At 41.3% G+C, this 26,020-nt stretch overlaps 1 protein-coding gene across 2 annotated transcripts in view; it reads right to left on the reverse strand.

Moving 5' to 3' along the window:
• LOC125917754 (RCC1 and BTB domain-containing protein 1) overlaps positions 1–25,586 on the reverse strand; it is a 37,986-nt gene extending 12,400 nt beyond the window's left edge. Inside the window, exons 1-8 of one of the 2 annotated variants that reach the window (XM_049623864.1) lie at positions 23,767–25,586; positions 23,483–23,649; positions 22,740–22,890; positions 12,603–12,769; positions 8,737–8,895; positions 6,015–6,122; positions 4,783–4,925; positions 3,605–3,795 (exon numbers count right to left, since the gene is read on the reverse strand). In XM_049623864.1, coding sequence (XP_049479821.1) covers positions 3,605–3,795; positions 4,783–4,925; positions 6,015–6,122; positions 8,737–8,895; positions 12,603–12,769; positions 22,740–22,890; positions 23,483–23,608 — 1,045 coding nt within the window. In that variant the 5' untranslated portion in view covers positions 23,609–23,649; positions 23,767–25,586. Of the gene's footprint in view, positions 1–3,604; positions 3,796–4,782; positions 4,926–6,014; positions 6,123–8,736; positions 8,896–12,602; positions 12,770–22,739; positions 22,891–23,482; positions 23,653–23,766 lie in introns of both variants that reach the window. The other variant, XM_049623863.1, reaches the window with a different exon arrangement.
• Positions 25,587–26,020: the final 434 nt, after the last annotated feature.

Consider the following 26,020-nt stretch of genomic DNA (forward strand, 5'->3'; position numbering starts at 1 on the left):
TTAAAAAAGAAAAGAAAAATTTATAGGCAGTCCATGATTGTATCACTGATTGGTTCTCCCAATGTTTACAGCATCGCCAAACTGGAAAAAGCCCAAATGCCTATCGACGGATGAATGGATAAAGAAGATGTGGTATATATATACAATGGAGTATTACTCAACAATCAAAAAGAATGAAATCCTGTCATTTGCAACTACGTGGATGGAACTGGAGGGTATTATGCTAAGCGAAATTAGTCTGTCAAAGAAAGACAAATATCATGTAACTTCACTCATGTGGAATTTAAGATACAAAACAGATGAACATTAAGGGAAGGGAGGCAAAAGTAATACAAAAACAGGGAGTGGGATAAAACATAAGAGACTCTTAAATACAGAGAACAGAGGGTTTGCTGGAGGGTTGTGGATTGGGGGATGAGCTAAATGGGCAAGGGGCATTAAGGAAGACACTTGTTGGGATGAGCACTGGGTATTAACATGTAGGGGATGAATCCCTGAAAGCTACTCCTGAAATCATTGTTGCACTATGTGCCAAGTAACTTGGATGTAAATTTAAAAATTAATTTAAAAAAAAGAAAAAAAAGAAAAAAAACTTGAGTGGTTCTCTTCCAGGGCTAAGAATTTATCAATTCTCCTTGACTGAAACACTGAAAACACCTTTGCTCTGCTTTGGGGTAGTTTCAAGGGGTTGGTAAATTCAGCTCCAGGAGCATCAAGAAACAAACTTACCACTAAAGTAGTAATGCTAAGCAGTCATGTTCTTATGCAGAAAAACCCTTTTTCCTAGGTATGTGGAATCTAAACATCCCTATTAGCCCTAAATATTAATGTACAAATAATCCTTACATGCTATCTAAAAACAGAGCAAATTTACTTAGTAACAATGTATACTCAAAGGGAACAGTTTTACAAAAACATGATCACATTGCCTGATAAGAACTGTTATATGTAAGAAGAACTATGTCCTTATGAAGGAAAGTAAAGGCACTTGTACAAATTATGTAACACCTTACTGTGCTATGTGTGGACAAAGGAAAACCAGTAAAAGGCAGCTAACAGGAAAACAAAGAAAATTCCAGAGGTCACTGGCACTGAACGCAGGTGCTGTCAACACAGGAGACAGGTTTCTACCATGAGATGAGAACGGGACTCCATCAAAGAACTGAGCTGTGTCTCTCAGCAGCCTGCTGCTCTTAGAGGGACACCTATTAAAACCTAGGCTGAAACTTAACAAGTAAGCTCATCCCTGAGCTTTATTATGAGAACCTCCCAAGGAAATAGCATTCACCCAAGCCCTCCCTGGAACTCCCACAACACAGAGCTCTCTTGGCTCTGGCAGAAAGTGGGCAATCTCTCAAAAGTCAGGCTTTCCCCTCACCCTGTAACCTGGATCTCTGGCAAACAGAAGAAAGGAAATGACTCAGATGGGTAAGGAGTCCAGGAACCTAGACTGCTACCCCACCCGTCCGCAAAACAGCTTTGATCGGTGCCTCCACTTCTGCCATCAGTCCTGAGGGTTGAAGTAACCCTTTTCCCCATTTTGGTTTCTGACAAGTATAACAACTCCCTTTAGAGAAGAAGTATTCTTCCGAGGTGTGATTTCACCATCTTTCTTCCTAACACTCAGCTGAGATCATAAACTGAAAGAGAAAACCCTTCTGACTTTTAGCAGGTGGTAAGAAGTCCTCTACGAGATATTCTGAATCTTATTTTTTCCAAACTTAACATTAAAAAACGTTACAACTTTTCTTCTGAAAAGGATGTCTTCTCAGGATTAGACTTCTGAGAGGCAAGTACCTGGAGAAGCCTTTTATGAACGGGTCCAGGTTAAGTAGCACTTGGGATCTGAAGATGTACATAGTGTTTGGCTGTCCATGCTATACCTATGTGTAGTTATGGCTAAACAGTCCCATTCTGTGAATTAAATATTTTCTAATCACAACATTCACTGCAAAAAAATATTGTATTATAGTTAAAAAACCTGGAAATGTTTATATCACATTAAATTGAGCAGCAGCTTAACTCTTCCTAAACATACTCTTTGCCCTCGTGAGCACAAACACTGGTCACCTGATGATGGGACAGCCCTGGCCAGCTGGCTAATACACCTGAGCATGACACATACTACAAGACTGGTCTTTAATATCAACTGCTAAGCAACCCAAACCCCACAGTTGACAAGAGCTACATTAATTTCCAAGCACAGGGGCCATCATGATCCACTTATTTCCTCTGCATACAAAGAATAACTTAGAAGAAATACATCCCAAAAAATGCAGAAATGAACAAGAAATAAAAGAAAAAGAGATTAAACCCATCTTGTTAATGGCTACTCAGCTTTCTGACACCTTACCATTTTTCCATCAATGGACGCCTGAAGACAATATTTAGAAAAGGGACAGATTATGCAACCAAAGATCACCCTAAATTCCAGTACCCTTTGCAATAGCTCGGTTTTTGTGCCCTTCTGAAATAAAAGTATTTGAGACTGGTTGAAAGACAAAGTGAGAAAAAGAAAGTGGAGTTAACATGTCACCCTTTAAATTACGAGTTTTTACCCATGGAGGAGGGGAAGGAAAAAAAGGAAAAAAAAAAAAAAAAAAAAAAGAGAGAGGTTAGAGTGGAAGAGAGCCAAAGCATAAGAGACTCTTAAAAACTGAGAACAAACTGAGGGTTGATGGGGGGTGGGAGGGAGGGGTGGGTGGGTGATGGGCATTGAGGAGGGCACCTGTTGGGATGAGCACTGGATGTTGTATGGAAACCAATTTGACAATAAACTTCATATATTGAAAATAAATAAATAAATTACGAGTTTTTAATTTTTTTAAGTTCATTCTGGTTCATATTCAATTATGTAATAAATTTAGTATAACAAAAGCACTTAAAAACAGGTTACTCAAATATCTGTACACAAATGTTTATTATGGCACTATTCTTAATAGCCGAAAGGTGGAAACCATCCAAACATCCATCAACAGATGCATGGATTAAAAAAATGCGGTCTATACATACAACAGAATATTATTCAGCCATAAAAAGGAATGGAGTACTAATATATATACTACAACATGGTTAAGCCTCAAAAACATTACATAAAAGCAGCTAGACACAAAAGGCAACACACTGATTTCCTTTATATGAAATATCCAGGATAAGTAAATCCATAGAAAGTAAAAGCAAAGTATGTGATTGCCAGGGCTGGAGAAAGGAGAATGGGGAGTGACTGCAAAACAGGTACAGGGTTTTCTTTCAGAGTGATGAAAACGTTTCAGAACTTGATACAAATGGTGGCTGCACAACACTATGAACGTACTAAATGCCTCTGAATTGTACACCCTCAAATGGTGAATTTTATGAACATAAATTTCACCTCGATTAAAATGAAAGGGGCACCTGGGCGGCTCAGTCGGTTAAGCGTCTGACTCTTGACTTCAGCTCAGGTCATGATCTCGTGGTTTGAGTTCAAGCCCCGCATCGGGCTCTGTGCTGTCAGAGGATTCTCTCTCTCCCTCTCTCTCTCTGCCCTACCCCTGCACATATTCTCTTTCAAATAAATAAATAAACATAAAAAAAAAAAAAAAAAAGTAGCCCTGAGCTTTCTTACCTACAGACAGGAGGCGCCAAGAGACAGCAGGAGTGGCGAAGCAGGCGAACACGTCGTCGGTGCAGGAGAAGTGCGTGAGGTGAGGCAGGATCACGGACTGGCCCCGGCACTGGCCCCACATGTACACGTGCCCGCCCTGGGTCTTGGCAGCCGACGTGTGGGCCGAGTGGCAGGCCGCAATCTCTACTACCCTGAAATGTTTTAAGAAAAATGCATGTAATTTATTTATCATAGAAGCCTACAGCACAGGACACAAGGCAGATAAAAAGGCCATGCTTACAACACTGCAAAAAACAGCCCAGGACTGAGGGACATTAGCTTCAAGTCATATGGACAGAACCAAAAGATCACAGCAAGGGTATTGTGTTTTTCCCTTGCTTGTCACCCCACTTCTCATCCTGACCTCATTCTGAATTAGGATAAATAATACATACTGTTGAGGAAAACTTGGAAAAAGGGACTCAAAACCAAAGTAAATGAGGAAAGTGGACAGAGAGAAACTGTCTTGACAGTTCTGGGGGCTTAGACAGTATGAAAAAAACAAGAACAAAACACCGCCTTCAATATACCACCTCCTTGACACAACTTCTTCTCACAGCCTCTAAATAAGCGATGGCCTTGGGGTAATGGACTCTACACACCCTTATCCAAATGGACATCAAGCCAAACACATTTCTCAGTAGGCTTCTTAGGCACAGTCCTGCAATCACAAGTCAACACTCTAAAGCTTAGTGGGTAAGACCTCAAGATTTGGCTGAACAAACAAAGCATCTATTCCAGTGAGACACATTAAATCAAATCAATATTTAAACAGAAAATCTCCTTTCAAAAGCAGATTTAAAAGTTGTTTTAGTTGGCTCAAAGGAAAAGTCTACACTACACTCAATTTCTACATGGCGACAGACCCCATTTTACTTCCCTACTAAATGAGCCACAGGAAATGTGAGAATTATATCAAGATGCGTTAATGCCTATCAATCACAGGAGGTTATTTTAGGAAGCCACATGAGAATCCTATCAACCGCATGTCCATTCTGGCTGCTACTCAAACTCTTTTGTTCAAAATGACAATATTAATAAACAGAAGCGTGACAAAGCCAAACACCGTAGCTCCAGCACACAGAATCCCAAATCCAAAAACACACACATAGTCCCGACACATGGTACAGCCAAGTTACCTTTCTTTCTCCACCATGATGTGTGCTGGGCTTAGCAGGTTATTTTTATTGCCAGTTCCCAGCTGCCCATACGTGTTAGCTCCCCAGGCATAGAGCAAGCCCTCATCTGTTAGTGCTAGAGTGTGTGCATAGCCGCAGACAATCTGCAAGTAAATTTAAATGGTTACCATAAACAGGAAAACAGGAAGGGCAGGGAAAACATCTACTTAAAGATTACAGCCAGCTTCTGCAGAATGTCAACTCATCATCAGGTGTGGACTGACATTCTCTGGAACATTAAAAAAGCATTAGAAGAGCCAAAAATTGAGGCATCTGGGTGACTCAGTTGGTTAAGCATCTGACTTCGGCTCAGCTCATGATCTCACGGTCCGTGAGTTCGAGCCCTGCGTCAGGCTCTGGGCTGACAGCTCAGAGCCCAGAGCCTGCTTTGGATTCTGTGTCTCCCTCTCTCTCTCTTTGCTCCTCCCCTGCTCACACTATGTCTCTCTCTCTAAAATAAACATAACAGGGGCGCCTGGGTGGCTCAGTCGGTTAAGCAGCCGACTTCAGCTCAGGTCATGATCTCGCCATCCGTGAGTTCGAGCCTCGCGTCGGGCTCTGTGCTGACCGCTCAGAGCCTGGAGCCTGTTTCGGATTCTGTGTCTCCCTCTCTCTGACCCTCCCCTGTTCATGCTCTGTCTCTCCCTGTCTCAAAATAAATTAAAAAAGGTTAAAAAAATTTTAAAAAAATAAACAAAACATTAAAAAAAACAAAAACAAAAACAAATATTGAGACTACTGGACTTTTCCAATAGTTTTTTTAATTTTTTTTTTTTTAACGTTTATTTATTTTTAAGACAGAGAGAGACAGAGCATGAAGGGGGAGGGTCAGAGAGAGAGGGAGACACAGAATCTGAAGCAGGCTCCAGGCTCTGAGCAGTCAGCACAGAGCCCGACGCGGGGCTCGAACTCACGGACCGCGAGATCATGACCTGAGCCGAAGTCTGATGCTTAACTGACTGAGCCCCTCAGGCGCCCCAATAGTTTTTTTTTTTTACTTGCCAACACTGATGTGTCACCAGCATGGTGTTCCTTCTCATCGTGAGAATTTAGGAAAGACAGAATTTCAAATGTGAAGGATGAAGGCATACGGCATTGTCTGAAAGGATCTACTAAAGGGTAAACGTCCAGTGTTTCTTCGAGTCGGAGCAGGGGAGCTACACGGGAGCAGCAGTGAAGCCCACCACACGTACCTGGTTCACACACACGCTGTGCAAAGCTGCCACTCTCACAGGGGTCAGCTGATTGCCATTGTTTCCCAAGCCTAGCTGACCATTGCCATTGTAACCCCAGCCATACACCTTAGAGAGAGAAAGGGAGACAAGAGGCTTTTAAAACAGTTAGTAAGAAGGAAGATACAAAAATGCCGTCCACCTAAACAAATCAAGTAAGTTTTCACTTCCAAACGCCCATATTCCTACTCTATGTGATCCTACTGGGGATCTCCAAATGGAAGATTATTTTGTTGGGGGGGGGGGGGATAACAGAATTTGGCATCAGTTCCTCCTCCATACCTTACTGGTTGGATAGCCTTGGGCAAGTCATTTATTCTTGCTTTATACACGAGGAAGTTGATGCTGCTTAACAATTATTAAGCACCCTTTGTATGTCAGGACATGATAAAAAGCACTAGGAGTAAGTTTTTGGTCGCAGTTTAACAGGAAAGATGGACACGTGCAAACTTTTTGCAGCCAGGAGGCGAGTGCTATTCTAGAGATACAATCAAGGTACTACAGGAGCAGAGAAGAGAAAGGACTTAGCTACAGGAAGAAAGTTTAGGAAAGACTTTTCAGAGAGCAGAGATTTGAGCATGGCTGAAGGATAATAAATGGGAGTAAAGTATTCTAAGGAGAGGGCAGAGAATGCGCTGGAAGCAGGTTCTGAAAATGAGGAGGTGGTCTGCTGGGACACATCCAGCACAGTGGCAGGACAAAAGACTAGAAGGAAAAGTAAGGGCTAAAGGGATAAAGTGCCAAAACACACACGAGGGAAAAGTAGAATGCATGTAAGGGTCTCCCACAGAAATATTTCAAAACAGATTCATATTCACATCTTGGAAAGTTCCTGCTGGCGGCACATAAAGGTGAACAGATTAGATGAGACTACAGGCAGGACAGCCATTCAGTAGCAAATGAGCTCAGACAAGGGTCGAAACTAAGGCAGTGACAGTGGGACCAAGAGAGAGGGAATGGACAGGAAAGAGGTTAAAAAGACATAACACAATGTCTTAGATATCTGGAGAGGGGAGTCATCAGCTGAAAGTAGTCGAGCTGGACAGAGGTTTGCCAGCGGTGGTGAAGGTTTAGAACAAGCAAGTGTGGGACACAGGAAAAAGCACTGAGCAGGAACAGACTAAAGGTCTGGTCAAACGAGAAAACTGAGGTGTCTCGTGGAGTCAAAGATGGGGTTTTTCAGAGCAATGTGACAGAGGGGAAAGAGGGATATAGAATTTAGGGTACTAGCAACAGACGGTGAAATGCACTTTCCATGTCGTTAAGTGCAAAAGGTTTTAACTTTCTGCAGAGAAATTTTACTACAGCTATCAAAAAAGTTAATGGCATACACCCTAACCCAGAAATCTTATTCTTGGGAACTTATTCTATAGATTACTTACATAAATGTACTAAAGATACACACACACACAGTAACACAGAAACTCAGTGCTGCAATGTTTATAAGAGCAAAAATTTAGAAACAAGAAATTTCCATCAGTAGAGTTTCGGCTGTGGGTGATCCAGACAAGGAAAAGTAAGGAGCCATTATAATGGAGAACAGCTATAAATGGTCTGATAACAGATTCAGGTAACTGTATGTGTTGTTAAGCAGGAAAGGTGCAGAATAGCGGAAAAAAGCAGTACCTATAATAATCCCATTTTTTATAAAAGATAATTATATTCACCCATATATAATTGTTTTATAGAGAAAAGTTCAAAAGGATATACATCAAACTATTAACAAGACTGGAGAAAAGGTATTCGCTTTTTATTTTACATGCTTCATTTGCTTTCCTTTGTGAAAATAACCACATGATAATAATTTTAGGATTAAGTATATTTTTAAAAATAAACAAGTAAATAATACCAGGATGGAGGATGTCTGATGACTAGCCCAAGAAATTCTAAAGTCATCAAAGATGACAACAGGATTGATGAAAAAAGCCAGTTAACACTCTGGTAAACATGGCATGACAAACATGACGGAAACTAATGGAACACTGTGCATCCTGCATTTCAATTAAACACACACACACACACACACACACAACAAGCTCATACATACAGAGAACGGATTGGTGATTTCCAGAGGTGGGGGCTGGGGGTTGAACAAAATGGGTAAAAGGGCTCAAAAGGTACAGACTTCCAGTTATAAAATAAGTAAGTCATGGGGACATAATGTACAGCATGATGACTACAGTTGTAATACTGTATTCCATATCTGAAAGTTGCTAATAATCTTAAAAGTTCCCATCACAACAAAAAACTCAGATTCTCTTTCCCTCTCTTTGCCCCTCCTGCGATGCGCTCTCTCTCAAAAAAGTAAACTTTTTAAAAATCATCAGTTACCTTTAAAGACTGCACACTTGATTTTTTCATTGGATGAAAGAACTAGTGTCAAACTCTTTATTACATTAAATCACAAATACCTACGAACATTAGACTATTTGGATCTCACAAAAAATAAATAAATTTTAGACACATTGGAATCCTTACTTGCAGATCAATCTTGGCATCTGAAAATTCACAGTGAGAAGCAAACACCCTCCAGATATTCCTCCATCAGAAACCAGTTAACTATCAATGAAACTCTAGAAACAAAGCACTCTTCCTTCCATGATCTCATACATGCTCAAGAAGGAAAAGGTACTTCAGTGAGACAGGTGAGGTGAGGAGAAGGGAGAGTACAGAGACAGCTCACCTCCCCATTGTCCAGAACAGCCATGGATGAGGTCTGACCACAGGCAATGCCAACCACCCTCTTAATATGTAAACAGTTTGTAACTTTTCGAGGAGTTGGTTGATTTGTTGTAGATCCTGATCCGACCTGGCCACAGTTGTTATACCCCCAAGCAAATACCTATACAAGACATGGGAAAAAGAAAGAATTATTAGCATTAGGGTGAAAATTCTAGCTGTGACGCACGTAAGTAATCATGAAATAAAAATAAACCCACTTAATGAATATTTACAATGTGCTACATGGCTCTAAATGCTTTCCATGTGTTAGCTTATTTAATTCCTATAGTAATCGCATAGGGTGACCCTGAGGTAGATACTATTTCACCCCCATTTTATATATGGAAATAGAAACAGAGGTTAAGTGACTTGCTTCAGGTTCTACAACCAATAAGTAGTAAACGTGGAATCCGAACCCAAGAAGGTCTAGCTATGCTCTTAACCACTATGCTACACTGCCTCTGTAATTATAGCAGCCATACATGATTTTGTAATCTGCCATCAACAGGAAATAAAGTACATACCACAAAGCAGCAGTGATATGAAAAATGTGCCTAACTCTTTGGGCACAGATGTTCTTTTTTTTCTTTTCCTCCACAAAAAGCTTTCAAAATTGTAAGATGCTTTTTCCCTGTCTCACTAATCATCAATACTGAACATTATATAACCTTTCCTGATGAGTCACAACCATCACAATTAAAATTATCAATCACAGTTACGTGTCTGTCATAATACGGTAAGGCTCACAAGTACTAAAGAGATGTTTGTCCCTATGGAGATGACACCAGGTTGTTAGCTTATTCTTGGTTCTATTGTCTCTCAATTCTCATTTGCTGCCTGTCAGCTCCAAGCAGCTCCCCTCTTCAAATGCATCCTGCCTGTGATTTGCCATAGTGTGAAAACCAGAATTCTAGAGACACAAATAGAGCTTTGAGCTTCTTAAAATCTAGTAACAGAGATGAAAAACAAAAAACCACCTCAAGTTAATTACCAACTGATCCTATCAAACAAAAGTATGACCAGAGAGAATTAGGGGAGGGGCTGCTGGCAGCCCAGGCAATTACTTCCTCCAAGACTAGAAGAATTTCTAAGGATCCATCCCTTTCATTTGTCTGCAGGAAGTGGTCCTCACACATCATGAGGTGTGGCTTCCATGATTCTTTCTTGTGTCGCACTTCCTATCTCCCCTCACCTGTCTGATACTGCCCCAGGCGACAATAATAAAACCTACAGCTGGGGTTTAAAAGCATATGCACTAGAGGTTCATTTCACAGGAACAAAGAAATAACTGCAGGGGCGCCTGGGTGGCTCAGTCGGTTAAGCGGCCGACTTCGGCTCAGGTCATCATCTCGCGGTCCGTGAGTTCGAGCCCCGCGTTGGGCTCTGTGCTAACAGCTCGGAGCCTGTTTCAGATTCTGTGTCTCCCTCTCTCTGACCCTCCCCTGTTCATGCTCTGTCTCTCCCTGTCTCAAAAATAAATAAAACGTTAAAAAAATTAAAAAAAAAAAAAAAAAAAAAGAAATAACTGCAAAACTTCCTCAAAGTGGATTCACAGGAATATCTAGAATAATAATGCAAATATTTAGCACAATTATCCAAAGTAACATATACTTACAGTTAAAATAAACAAGGAATCCAGGCTGTACAAATTAGGGAATTCTAATTTTAACCAACCATTTTTCTGGCACTTCTCAAATATCCCAAGCTCCCTTGTAATGCAGCTGCCTTTCATTTTAAAAACGGGGACTGGGGTTCCACTAACTAAAAACAGACTAGCATGTGGATTTGGGGCCTAAGACCTGGGTGCTAGGCGTAGGTCTAGCACATCCTAGCCATGAAACCTTTATCTCCCTCCACTTCTCTGGTTTCTTCACCCATACCCTGTCCTACATAGTAAAATCACTGTTAACACTGAGGGATTCTAAACACGAGAATAATATGATCTCTGTTTCAGAAATCACAGGGGGCACAGAGGTGATACTTGACAGGTAGACCAATCAAAAAGCTATGGAATAAAACAGATGGTGTGCCTGGGTGGCTCAGTCGGTTGAGCGTCCAGCTCTTGATTTTGGCTCAGGTCATGATCTCATGGTTCATGGGATCAAGCCCCACATTGGGCTCCATGCTAAACGTGGAGCCTGCTTAAGATTCATTCATTCATTCATTCTCTCTCTCTCTCTGTCTCCCTCTCCCTCTGCCCCTCTCCCCCGCTCATGCTCTCTTTCTCTAAAAATAAATGAAATGAAATGAACTAAAATATAAAATAAAATAAGATAAAAATAAAATGCTATGGAACAAAAGAGACCATGGCAATAGCCCAGGCAGATAGCAAGACCTGACCTATGGTTACATAGATGAATAGAAGCAAAATGAGATGAAAGATTAGAAGGTAGAATCAATAAGATGAGCAACCTTAACTTGGTGGGGTACAGCACCTACTGGAATGTTGGTAAAGTTATTTTCTATGACATCATTACTATTACTGAAAACAAAACAGACCTTAACTGATGGGGGTCATTAAAAAAAAACAAAAGTACAGAACACTGTCATACACATCTGATTTGTCGTCTTAGCGAAGAGCAGGGGACTCAACTGCCTTGAGGCTGAAATCTGTTATCAAAAGAGTGGTCCTGATCACACAGAAAAAGAGTGTGTCCCCACATGTTTTTAGCTGTGCACAGGGCTGCTATGTTTACACTATACCAAATACAAATATGGTCATGATTTTATTTTTTTAAAAGCAAGGCACTTTCACAATAGCCAGAAGTTGGTAACAACCCAAATATCCAACGGATGAACAAACAAAATATGGCATATACACACAATGGGATATTATTCAGTCTTAAGAATGAAGGAAGTTCTGTCACATGCTACAACATGGATGAACCCTGAGGACATTATGCCCAGTGAAATAAGGCAGTCATAACCAGACAAACACTGTATGATTCCACTCATATGAAGTCCCTAGAGTAGTCACTCATGGAGACAGAAGACAGAACGGTGGTCACAAGGTGCTGGGAGTCGAGAGTCACCATTCAGGAGGTACAGCTTCAGCTTTGCAAAATAAAGAGTTCTGAAGATGGCTGGTGGTGAGGGCTACATAACAATGTACTTAATGTTACTGAACTGACATTCAATAAATCACAATGGATATAAAAATATATACATATATAATTTGCCATCCTAACCATTTAAGTGGTTAAAGAGACCATGGCAATAATCCAGGCAGATGACAAAGCCACTGCACAAAGCAGTCCTCACAAATCCTGAGGTCTGATTTCCACAATTCTTAAAAATGGCTAGGACAGCAAATTTTATATTATGTGTATTTTACCACAATTTAAAAATAAAGAATAGGGGCGCCTGGGTGGCTCAGTCGGTTAAGCGTCCGACTTCAGCTCAGGTCATGATCTCACAGTCCGTGAGTTTGAACCCTGAGTTGGGCTCTGTGCTGATAGCTCAGAGCCGGGAGCCTGCTTCAGATTCTGTGTCTCCCTCTCTCTCTGCCCCTCCTCCACTCACGCTCTGTCTCTATCAAAAAATGAATAAATGTTTAAAAAAAAAAAAAAGAGGGGCGCCTGGGTGGCGCAGACGGTTAAGCGTCCGACTTCAGCCAGGTCACGATCTCGCGGTCCGTGAGTTCGAGCCCCGCGTCAGGCTCTGGGCTGATGGCTCGGAGCCTGGAGCCTGTTTCCGATTCTGTGTCTCCCTCTCTCTCTGTCCCTCCCCCCGTTCATGCTCTGTCTCTCTCTGTCCCAAAAATAAATAAACGTTGAAAAAAAAAATTAAAAAAAAAAAAAAAAAAAAGACTAAAAGCAGGGCACTTACCTCTCCATCAGCTGCCAGAGCCATTGAATGATGTGAGCCACAAGCTACTTCAACCACTTGCTTGATCAAGAGATTGGTACAGACTTGGATGGGAGCAATGCCTTGGTTGGTCGTCCCATTCCCAAGCTGGCTATATCCATTGTGGCCCCAGGCATAAACAACTCCATCTATACAAGACGGCCACACACAAAGAATCAACTCAAGAAGGAATGGTAACCCCTGTACTTTCTTTCCCAGACTTTACACAACTCATTCTCCAACCTTCGTTTCCTTCCATTGCCTCCTTCTCCCTATAGAGTAACCACTGATGAGGGGTAAAGGAAAGAAGGACAAATGAGAAAACAGGATAGACAAATGTAAAATCATTCAAGCAAGGACTTAATACAAGCAAAGAAATAAGATCAGCTTTATGGTCAAAAGTCAGTTTACATATACAAAAATTAGACTTTCTGAACACACTGATTCATCTCAGTGGTTTCTGTGTCAGGTACCAAGCAAAAAGTAGAAGACATAAGAAAGCTTAACACTAATCTTCACTATCATTTTGCCAAAAATCAGGGAACCATTCGTGTGTGTGTCTGTGAGAGAGTGAGAGAGACTCTCCCTCACAAAGTACAGAGGAAAAGAGGTATACTTTTTGTATATACTACATACAAAAATCCAAAAGCTTCTCTCAAACAGACTATTACTGGCATCAAATCTGGCTCAATTTCTCTCTAATGACTTTATCTTTTTGGGATTCTGACAGAAGTAACTTTTCGGTTTTGTGTCTTCTGTAGAAGTACCAATGTTTCATGCATTTCCTCACATAGCATGCCTAAGTATCAAGAGTAGATACCCCCAAGTTATACACTCTTTTCATGTCTTTCCCATGGTAGTAAAACATCCTGACCTGTTAAGGACAATCTAGACCTGGAAATAATGGTATCTGAGAGCAACAGCAGGAATCCAAGTGTTACCATGAGGCTGCTAACTCACTGAAATGGTCCCTGAGCAACCAGGGGAAAGGTACTCATAATTAAGGAGGTTTCTGATTATCTAATCTAGAATTTGATTATGTGTGGCTCACAAGAGGTCTTCCCTATTACAGAAATTAAGACAGAAACCATAAATGGGAAATTTCATCCTGAGAAGGATGAGGCCATAGATTGAAAAAGTGTAATACCTAAAGAAGATCCACAATATCACGGTAAAGTTATATCAGGCGATAGAAATGTCCAAACCTAGGAGTGTTTTCATTCCTAAGAGACAGGAAAATAGACTTGAACAAATAGAAATACATACCCTGTTCTCGGATAATAAAACTCAGTATCATAAAGGTACTAGCTTTTCCTGTGTAAATTGGTAAATTTAAAATAAAAGGAATGAAATGATAAGTTACTTTTTGGAGCTAAACAAACTGATTAGAAAGTTCATTGGGAAGGACAAATGAGAACAGAAAAACTCCAAGAAAAGAAGCAAGAAGACAGCTCTACCAGTTATTAAAACCTATAAAAAATGCCTAAAACAAAGATTAATACTAGGTCGAAGTTCTAGAAACTGGAGTTCTAGAAATAAACCAATTGCATAAAGAAATAAAAGCTATGTCATTTGGTGAAGAGACACTTCTCCAAAGAAGACATCCAGATGGCCAACTGACACATGAAAAATGCTCAACATCACTCATCATCAGGGAAATACAAACCAAAACCACAATGCGATACCACCTCACACCTGTCAGAATGGCTAACATGAACAACTCAGGCAACAAAAGACGTTGGCAAGGATGCGGAGAAAGAGGATCTCTTTTGCATCGTTGGTGGGAATGCAAGCTGGTGCAGCCACTCTGGAAAACAGTATGGAGGTTCCTTAAAAAACTAAAAACAGAACTATCCTACGACCCAGCAATTGCACTACTAGGCATTCATCCAAGGGATACAGGTGTGCTGTTTCGAAGGGACACATGCACCCCACATTTATAGCAGCACTATCAATAATAGCCAAAGTAAGGAAAGAGCCCAAATGTCCATCGATGGATGAATGGATAAAGAAGATATGGTATATATATACACAATGGAGTATTACTCAGCAATCAAAAAGAATGAAATCTTGCCATTTGCAACTACATGGATAGAACTGGAGGGTATTATGCTAAGTGAAATTAGTCAAAGACAAAAATCATATGACATCACTCATATGAGGACTTTAAGAGACAAAATAGATCAACATAAGGGAAAGGAAACAAAAATAATATAAAAACAGGGAGGGGGACAAAACAAGAGACTCTTAAATATGGAGAACAAACTGATGGTTGCTGGAGGGGTTGTGGGAGGGGGGATGGGCTAAATGGGTAAGGGGAATTAAGGAATCTACTCCCAAAATCATTGCTTCACTATATACTAATTTGGATGTAAATTTTAAAAAATAAAGTTAAAAAAAAAAAAAGCTATGTCATTTGTGGGAGAAAGGACTTTTTACAAATTGGGTTGAGGTACTTGTGTCAGATTGAAAAATTAGATTCATTCATCACATAGTAACTTCCTAATGAGTCAAAAATTTAAATGTGGAAAATAGGGGCGCCTGGGTGGCTCAGTCGGTTGAACGTCCGACTTCAGCTCAGGTCATGATCTCCCAGTCTGTGGGTTCAAGCCCTGCGTGGGGCTCTGTGCTGACAGCTTGCTCAGAGCCTGGAGGCTGCTTCTGATTCTGTGTCTCCCTCTCTCTCTCTCTGCCCCTCCCCCACTCATGCGCGCACGCGCGCGCGCGCGCGCGCTCTCTCTCTCTCTCTCTCTCTCTCTCTCTCTCTCTCTCTGTCAAAATTAAATAAACATTAGGGGCGCCTGGGTAGCTCAGTCGGTTAAGCATCTGACTTCAGCTGGGTCATGATCTCCCGGTCCGTGGGTTTGAGCCCCGCGTCGGGCTCTGTGCTGACAGCTCCGAGCCTGGAGCCTGCTTCAGATTCTGTGTCTCCCTCTCTCTGACCCTCCCCTGTTCATGCTCTGTCTTTCTCTGTCTCAAAAATAAACATTAAAAAATAATAATAATAAAATAAATAAACATTAAAAAAATTTAAATGTGGAAAATAAAACCATATAAGAATTAGGAGGAAAAAAATAAGTCAATTCCTCCATAACCTGGGCATAGGGAAAACTTTCCTATGATTCAAAATCAGAAGCAACAAAAGGAGTGATAAATCTAGCTACATATTTTCTAAACTTTACATGGAAAAAACATGGGCAAAGAAAAAAATTAAATATTAGGAGAAATATTTCTACTTTATATTACTAAGAGACAATATCTCTATTACAAAAAGAGCTTTTAAAAGTACAAAAGAAAAAGACCAAGAACCTGCTAGAAATATGAATTGATGATGGTGCACAATGGAAAAAAATGTGAATGACTCAACCACATGAAAAGACACTCAACTTCACTCCTAGGAAGAAAATGCAAATTCAGAAGAAGGGACTCCTACTCAACCCGGCTACTACCATCGCCAAATGCCTGCTGTGCCATTAAAAAAAACCAATGCAGAGTCCCTGAAATAGCATCGCCTTTTTACAGAAACTAACTAGGTATTTGGTATCAAGGTGACTCCAACAGACCGTTTCATCCTGGAAAGAGCAGCTGTTCACATTAACAGTAATCAACATATAACCGGGGTACACGTTTCCTGCCCACAAGGCCTTAGCTAGCACAACAATAGGAGGTATTTAATCCACAGAGTATTTGATTACACAAAATATCTCCTCAGACCAAGGGATCCACTTTATAGCAAAAGAGATGTAGCAGTGCTCACATGGCCACGGGGCTCCTGGTCCTATGCCATACACTGCAACATCTAAAAGATGCCAGCTTGACACAACAATGACAAGCTGGCTGAAGGCACAGCTGATGCATCAGCCTGGAGATGAGATGGTGTGAGGATGGGATGCTAAGCTCCAGGCACAGATTCTAACTCAGTGACCACTATGTGGTGCTGTGTCCCTAACAGGTGGAATACCTGCATCCAGGACCCAAAGTAGATTATATGAGTGACCCTACTGACCAACATTCCCAGCGACCAACTTGGGGAATCTGAGCTTCCTGTCCCTGCAATTGTAGGTTCTATAGGTTTAGAAGTCCCGGTTTCCTAAGCAGAAACACTTCCACTAGGAACACGGCAGGAATCCCACTGAACTTTAAGTTACGGCTGCCATAGGCCCTCTGTAGGGGCCTGACTGTTCTTTCCTCCAGTCAAAGAACGAACAGGAAAAAAGAGGAGTCCCCTCCTGACAGGGGCAACTGACCTAGTCGGCAGAAAGAGGTAGAACTGCTATTATATAATGGAGGCAAGAGAGGAATGCTTGGCAAGGAGGTGAAACTCGGTGCTTTTGGTGCACATTTGCCCAACAGTACTGGTAAACAGAAATGTACAGCAGCCATGGCCAGAGTACAGCATGGTTAAGGGCCTGTAACCCTCAAGGATGAGAGTCTGGATCACACAATCAGGTTAGCCCCCTGAGCCACATGCTAGCCAAATGTGAAGAGACTCTAAAAGGAGTGCTGGAGGAGGGAGGCAAGGAGTATTAGTTGTGGCCATGAGACCAGCTGCATGCAGCACAGAGGCTGTAATTCACCCCACTAACAGTCTTCCAGGAAGTCTTTCCTAGGAAAAGAGGCCAACTAGAATCCTGGAGGAGCTACACCCCAAACATACAGGAAGCCATGGATCTGAACACTGCATGGGAGAGAATGAGTGAACGTTGTGCAGGGTCACCCAGATGAGCCTCAGGATCAAGGACCTTATTCCCCAGATGCTGGGACTGCTGCCAGCTGCTTGTTCTCAGCCATCAGTCCACTCCAGATTTGCACCTGGCAATCACCTTCTCTTTAATGTATTATTTTACTATTTTAAAATAGTATATGAAGATATTTCTTCCCTTTTCACTTGATAAAGCATAGGAAAAGTGAGCTTCTTGAGATGGCTCTTAGTTCCAATTTCCCGGGGAAGCTTTCAAAGCAACCCCATTCAACTGGGCACCAGCACCCACTTTGCCCAGCCCTACTCTTGCCACACCGTCTCTGGCAAACAAGGGATGAAGCTTCAGGATCACTTGAGGTTCAAGAGGTGAACAAAATGACCAAACAAGAGTGAAACCATACCAGGCTAGAAGGGAGAGTGGGGAGTGGGGAGAGCATGGGAAAGGGAGAGCACAGAGAAGCACCCCATGAGGTTCTGGCCTTCAAGAGAACGCAGCTGGCCTTCTCATGCAGAGACCGGACACGGATTGGAGAAGTGATCACAAACAACTAATTTTATAGGTAACCTAATTTAACTTACTTTAGAAGACAAAAAAGAAATCCCCAAGCCCTGGGTCTGTATGTAAAGCAATAATACTAAGTGAATATAGATCTTCAGAGTAGTCACCAGATGGGACTAGATTTTATTTTTTAAAGGTGCCGCATGCAGCGCCTCATCTGGGTATGTCTGGAGTCTTGGAAGCCTGACTACCCTACGTTCTCCTACAAATGGACCTTGAGAGCTTGTCTGGAGGCTCTAGCAGGGGAGCACAGCTACCTGTATACCCTTGACTGAAGAAAGGACCTCCTCCATCGGGGAAGGTCGTCCTCTTCCACCAAGTGCCAGCTTTGGGAGGGACACACACATGGAACAGGGAAGGGAAAAAGGGGACGCCCGCCTACCCAGCCAGATGAGCCGTATCAACTCTGGCAATCAATGCAGTGACAGACGTCACAGCCAGATTGCTCTCACATCCTAGATTTTCAATGTAATAATGTAGTATTAATCAAAACATTCCTAAAATGTCTTTTAGAAATAGCTCACAAGTCAGTAAAGCATGGAGAATTGAATTTATTCTGTCCCCAAATCCTACTGAAATGATAGTGAAGGGGGAAAAAAAAAAGGCATAAACAGTTGAGGACAAAAAGAACAATAAAGAAGGGGGGTGCCTGGGTGGCTCAGTCGGTTAAGCGTCCGACTTCAGCTCAGGTCATGATCTCACACTGCTTGTGAGTTTGAGCCCCGCGTCAGGCTCTATGCTGACAGCTCAGAGCCTGGAGCCTGCTTCGGATTCTGTGTCTCCCTCTCTCTCTGTCCCTCCCTCACTCATGCTCTCTCTCTCTCTCAAGAATAAATAAAACATTAAAATTTTTTAAAAAAGAGAGAATAAAGAAGAAAATACAACTGGAGAGAGGTCAACAAAATTTTGGAAGATAGGAAGCAGGTGGGTGTGGTAACACAGCCAACCAGAGAAGGTGACACGTACATCTGCAAAAGAAGAAGCCAATCACAGCCCTGGAATCTCGGGAAGGCCCAGGGACTGGAGAAAGCAGGCAACATAGGAAATGATTTAAGGGCCAGTGTAACTAAGAACAGAAGCAGTCAGACCCCAAATCCTCATCCTCTTCCTGTGGGGTCAGGAAGCTTGTACAAGACAAGAGGCCTACAGCACTTACTAGCTGTGAATTTCTTACTGTAACTGCACTACAGCCCAACTTCTCCCTCTGCCCAAACCTCCTTCCCTCCCTTCTCCCGCATAACACGACACAAAAAAAAAAAAAAAAAAATGAGATAGGAGAATAATCTAAAGAGGCCCTGAAGACAGCTGTGAGGTACTGTAGTGAGGAAAGCAGAAGTGGAAGTCCAGTACTGAACAGTGAGATAGATCCTTGCCCTTCCTCTGCTAGTGGAAAGCTGGCAAAAAAAAACCCATATCCAGGTCTGGAATCTGGAAGATTCCACCCTACGGAAGCTCATATACTGACATTGGGAGTGACACTGAAAGCATCCCTAATGCAGCAGTTATTATCTCCCTAAAGTGAAGCTCAGTGCTTGACAAGCCCCACCCATGAATCCAGTATTCCCAGCATGTAGATCAGGGCCTATGTCCCACCTGTGGATAGCCAGCCAGGGATCACAAATTTTTGTTTTTTTTTCTTAATGTTTATTTACTTTTGAGAGAAAGAGAGAGAGAGTGCAAGTGGGAAAGGGGGAGAGAGAGAGAGAAAGAGAGAGAGAGAGAGAGAGAGAGAGAGAGACAGAATGTGAAGCAGGCTCCAGGCTCTGAGCTGTCAGCACAGAGCCCAATGTGGGGATAGAACCCACAAATCGTGAGATCATGACCTGAGCCCAAGTTGGACACTTGAGTGAGTGCCCCATAAAGAAAGCCTCTAACAAGAAAAGTCAGAGACCAAAACAAAAGAGAAAGAAGCAATCTGGGAGGAAAAAAGAAAGCAGAGAGCAGAGGATGACTTGAAAGTAACCTATACCAGCTCAGAGAATACAGTGAGGCCATGAAGCAGGACAGGAAGCTCTAGAAAGGCACATTCAGAGAACAAGAAAGAATGGGGGAATGTAATAGCAGAAATGTGAAAATGTGAGAGAAGAGGTGTAAGATAAAGCTGAAGAAATTTCCCAAAAAGTAGATTGGAGCAAAAATATAAGAAAGTTAAGAGGGTCAGTGCAGAATCCTCTAACTTCCTTCTAAGAAAAATTCCAAGAAGACAACAGAGAAAACAAAGAAGGGGAATTACCCATGAAATATGACAAGAAAATATTCTATAGAAATGAAGGAATTTCCAGACTGAAAGTCAACAGAATGATCAATAAATTAAAAATCATCTACATGAGTACATAACCATGATTTTTTCAGAAAACTGGGAACAAAGAAAAGATCTCTAAAGCTTCCAAAGAGGAAAAAACAGTCATACGCAAAAACAGCTAAAGTGGGGGCATCTGGGTGGCTCAGTAGGTGAAGCATCCGACTTCAGCTCAGGTCATGATCTCACAGTCCGTGAGTTTGAGCCCCACGTCGGGCTCTGTGCTGACAGCTCAGAACCTGAAGCCTGTTTCAGATTCTGTGTCTCCCCCTCTCTCTGCCCCTCCCCTGCTCATGCTCTGTCTCAAAAATAAATAAAAACATTAAAAAAAATTTAAAAAACAAAAAATAAACAACCCCAGCTAAAGTAAGAATGGCATCAGAATCTCAAAAGAAACCTGAAACTCAAGAGGCACAATAACTTCAAAATTCTGAGGAAATAGGATTTTCAATCAGGAATTTTAAGCCCAGCCAAACCAATGGGCAATCTGCGTGAGTAAAATAAAGACATTTTAGGAACGTCTCAATGATTTCTCTCACACCCTCTTCCTTGGGAAGCTACTAGAGAAAGTGTTTCACTCAAATAAAGGTATAATCCCAGGAGGAAGACACAGGACACAAGAAATAGGGCATCCAGAAAGGACAAAGGTGAAGGGACCTCCACGATGATGGTGAATGAAGTTCTAGGCTGACAGCCGTGTGGCAGGCTGGAACACGGGGACGGAGGGCTCCAGAGATATCTGGGTGAGCTCAGATGTGCTGAGACACAACACTGCTGTATAGACCAGTTTGCGCATAATGACAGACCTTTAGAAAAATGGGTGAATGAACCTCAGGAAAACAAACAGTGGTACAGACAGGCGATGGCTCAGCTATAAACCACACTTACAGAGTCCTACTAATGTAAATATCGATTTAACTAAAATGGTGATATCACTATATTGAAAGGATCAGGGGAAGGAAGGAAGGGGAAATAAAGCTAACTGCTATCTGCCATTATAAAAAGTGGAAGGATAATATCTAAAATTGAAAATTCAGAAAGAACAGTTGTAAGCATGTTAAAAATACGAGATTAAACATCTGAAGGAGTTAAAAGTGGTTCCTTCTGAAGAACAGTTTCTACGCTGAAGAGGAGTGAGGCAGAGGTCCTTCTGCGTTTTATTAAAAGCCATAAAATATTTGATGGTTTAAAGCGTTCATTTGTTTTAAAACTATTTGCCTATATAGTCAAATTAAAACTATTTGACTATATAAAACATGCACAATGTAGAGCATGTTTAAAATATATAAGTGGCATATCAAAATTAACAAAAAAGAAAAGTATTCCCACAAGAAAATCAGTTATTATATTTATATCTTTATGTTTTATGTTTATTTATGCTTATCTTTATTGTAACACTCAAGATGGTTAATTCTGTATGTATGCTCTGACTCTGAAAGTAATTCCAAGAGTTGTAATTTCCTAAGGTCACCACTTTGTAGAAAACCAAGAATTTAAATGCATATGTTTTAGTGTGTTTGCTCTAAAAAACTGCCCCAGTTTTTTACAGTCAGAAATCAATGACTAGTTAAGATTGATATTTGTTAGGAAAAAAATCAAATCATTAGGTCATAACAGATGACAAGCAGAACCAGTCGGCAAAGTAGCAACCGCTTGAAAGAGCCAGTGTGATGCCAGAAAGCACGGTTACACAACTCGGAAGTGAGATCATCACCTCATTACGCTCAATACCAGTTATATTCTCACTAGACAATCACTCTCAGATCTGGATCTCACAGCTTGAGACAGATCCAGACAACTTGGAGTGCATTCAGATAGGAGTTAGAGGTAATTAAAAAGCTCAATACTAAGACCTCTGGCAACACCCAAGGAAGCTGTGAAAGCTGTGATTCCTCAGTCTGGAGACCGGCAGAGAAACAAACAGAAAACTTCCCCACAAAAAGCAGAGGGCCTCTGCTAGAGAGACCACAAGAGTTAATGTGCTTAAAATTCAAAGGGAAGATATAGGTTATATACAATAACCTATTTTCAGAGAGTTTTGGTTGCCCACAGTGGGGATAAATTACCAAAGAAGAAATGTATAGTCTTAATCTTGGGGAAGCAGAGAGTAAAAGGAAAAGAATCTAGCCTACATTCTTTCCATATGGCACACACATGAATGTCAGGGAATAAACTAAGGTTTCTTATATTTGAGATTCAGAAACTACACACTGAAAGGGAAATCAGCATTATGTTGTCTTTATAAAAATGTACCAAGAAAAACCTGAAAGTAGCCCTTGCTAATATAAAACCAGTGAAAAACTAGGCTGAAGGCCCACTTCATTTGCTGTATCTAATCTTCCACAACTTCACGTAAGTATTCTAATGTTTGCCTAATTTGCAAGCCGTACTCTGTTCCAGAGTTAGACTGAAATGTTTAACTTTTACCAGTTTGGTACAGTTCTCAGAAATTAAGAAATAAACCATTCAAGATTATTTCATACGGCCCCATCTCCCCTTAGCTTAGAACCAATACTTGATTTCTCACAAACTGAAAAGCTGACTTTGTTCCCTCTTTACCTTCAGTGCTGAGAAGAACATGTGGTCCACTCCCATAACTAAGGCTTTTAATCTTCTTTCCACATAAGGCTTCCAGCTTTTTGGGTACAAGCGTACTCTGGTTATCTCCAGTTCCTAGACAGTTACTATAGTTCAGTCCAAATACAAAGACCTAGAAAACAAATAGTTTTGTCTGAATCACTTGGACTAAAGTTACACAAAGGCTCCCCTCTCCACCCTGAAAATAAGACACACTCAAGTTCAGTGTGACAGCTCAGTAGGTAGGAAGAGACTGATCAGATGAAGAAAAATTCAACCTGTGCTGACATTACTTCAGTTGCAGAATGTTTGGCTGTACTATGAAATTCAGACTAGTACAGGGTTGAGGGGTATGAAATCAAGAAACTGCAAGAAGAGAGAAATTATATCAAAGACACGGTCTTCTAGAATTTCAGGTTCTTTTATCCACAACCTTTTCAGAAGACAAGGAGGGGGGCCTTGCTGGATACATCTAGGATACTGGTAGGAGAAAGACTGGTGGGAAAGGTAAGGGCTAAGGGAATAAAGAACCAAAAAACATACCAGGGAAAGTGAAATGAATGTGTCTATGGATCTTCCACTGAAAATATTTCAAAACAGAGACTGATATGAGTAAGCTTGCATTTTGGAAAGATCAACTGGCCACAACCTTTTCTTGGTCTTCAAACTGCACATTTTAAAGCTCACCCCCTAAAATTACACTCTGGGTTTTAAGAGATCCTTACCTCATCATTGTCAGTAACGTACAGTGCTTCATTGGCTGAGGTGCCAAAGACACATGCTTTCCGAATAGATGCAATTTCTTGAGGTGAGAGCAGAGTGAAGATTGGCCACTTTCCTACATCCACCATGACTCTGACTTCAAGTAATTCCTATAAATAAGCTGACATCTCTGCTACAACAAAAAGAATACCAAGGGAAAATCAACCACTATGCTAACTTAAAAAAAAAAAAAAAAAGACACTGTTAATAAAAGGAAATAAAAGCTAATTCCAAAAGAAACTGTTACCTCTGGTTGAATGGATCACTCACTTTCCCCGGCAACCTGTCCAATCCTTCCTCCACGGTCAAACTTGGGCCCTTCCCTGCAATGACAGGTACAACTTGCTAGAACCAGTTGTTTGTCTTGCCCACTTAAAGTCGGTGCTTATCTGTTACATACATGCTTATTTGCAACCAGATAGCAGATAATGGAGAGAAACCATGCTAACTGGATAGAACCAGGGTCTCTCATCAGGATTTTTTTCCTTAGAATGAGATGAAAGTTACAATACTAGTTTGTCTAAGACGGTGAATTCTTGCCTGAGAGAGAGGGAGAGGGAAAGTGTGTGTGTGTGCACCCGTGAATGTTCTACAAATCAGAATCGTTACCTCTACCTCCCCACTCTCCCACCACCACCCCCAGATTACACTCAAAGACCCCCATCTCTTGTAGAAAATCACTGCCACACAAAGCCACTGTTTAATGATGGGAATGGGGCATCTCTCACTAAGTCTAGAGTGACAAAAATATTAAGAAGCACTAGACTAAGATATACTGAATGAAACATAAGTATTATATTCTGATCCTAATTTCTATGATTACATTTTCTACATAATTACAGATTGTATTTCACATTAAAAAAAGTTATTATATGAACAAGGGGAGACAATTCACCCTAATCTTCATGTTCGAACTAATGACTATAGCCTTCATGCAAGTAGCAATTAGCTTAAATAGTATCCTATAAAAAGTAGACATATATTACATATGTTTCCATAAAATTCTAAACTTGACCTGTTTAAGGAGTTTTACACAAAGAATCCTGGTCATGGCCCCAATTTCTTCTAGGGTTAAAAAGTACTTCTAGAAATTCCAGGGAGGGGCACAGTCACAAAACCCTACCATGCCAAGTGAGTTTCCATTCTGGCTCTCACCTCTGGAAACTGAAATAGAACCAAACAGTTTATAAATACAACCAGGGTTTCCTAATGAGGTACAGAACTCTTGAAGTTCCTTCCTATTCACTCTCTTCTCAGACCTCTAAAAATAGCCAAGAGAACCAGGCTCAAGACCAAGGCATTCCAGGCTCTAGCACCTCTGATAGCACCTAGAGACCAAGCCTATGGGGCTTAGGTATACTTAGCCAAGGCCTCAGTTTCCACCATCCAGGGAGATTTTTCACATCAGCACCAATTTGGATGACAAGGACCAGATAACTGTTAAGCCCGAAGAGTCACACACACATATTCAATAAGCATTAAACACGATCAGGATAGGCCAAACCCCACCATTACAGAGCCAGACTCCTGGAACATTTGAATGTTCTGAAAAGTGTGTGTGTGTGCGCATGTGTGTGAGCATGCACATGCTGGTGGGAACAGGTAAAAGATTTGGGGAAGGGCAAAAAACAAATACATAGGGGTGCCTTGGTGACTCAGTTGGTTGAGCGTCTGATTCTTGATTTTGGCTAGGATCATGATCTCATGGTTCATGGGTTCAAGCCCCGTGTTGGGCTCCACACTGATAGCTGGGAGCGTGCTTGGGATTCTCTCTCTCTCTCTCTCTCTCTCTCTCTGTCTCTCTCTCTCTCTGCCCCTCCCCAGCTCTCTCTCAAAATAAATAAATAAATTTTTTTACAAAAACTAATAAGCATGTTGAAAAAATGTGTTTCAACTGGTACCAAGAGGTAAAGGAAAGTAAGTTTCCCTATCATCCCTCTCTGACCCCCCTCCTCAAAGGCCCTAAGAGTTAGGCCCTACTATTAACAGTTGTTTCTAATTCCTTCCAGGGATAGTATATGCTTACAAAATCATTATATGTATGTATGTGTAGAACTCTTTTTTTCCCTTTTTTTTTTAAATTTTTTTTTTCAACGTTTATTTTATTTTTGGGACAGAGAGAGACAGAGCATGAACGGGGGAGGGACAGAGAGAGAGGGAGACACAGAATCGGAAACAGGCTCCAGGCTCCGAGCCATCAGCCCAGAGCCCGACGCGGGGCTCGAACTCACGGACCGTGAGATCATGACCTGGCTGAAGTCGGACGCTTAACCGACTGCGCCACCCAGGTGCCCCCTTTTTTTCCCTTCTTAACAGTACATCTTGGAAACCATTCGATATGAGCATATGTAGACATTTTATTTCTTTTCAATGGTACTATATAATATTCCATTATATCAAGTTAACAATTTACCTGCTTCTACTCAGAGACTATTTAAGTCACTGCTAGTCTTTTCCTAACATAAACAATACTGCAATTATTGTCTACACATACTATTTTT

This window comes from Panthera uncia, unplaced genomic scaffold, assembly GCF_023721935.1.
Source record: "Panthera uncia isolate 11264 unplaced genomic scaffold, Puncia_PCG_1.0 HiC_scaffold_236, whole genome shotgun sequence".
In the NCBI taxonomy this organism is placed as follows: domain Eukaryota; kingdom Metazoa; phylum Chordata; class Mammalia; order Carnivora; family Felidae; genus Panthera; species Panthera uncia.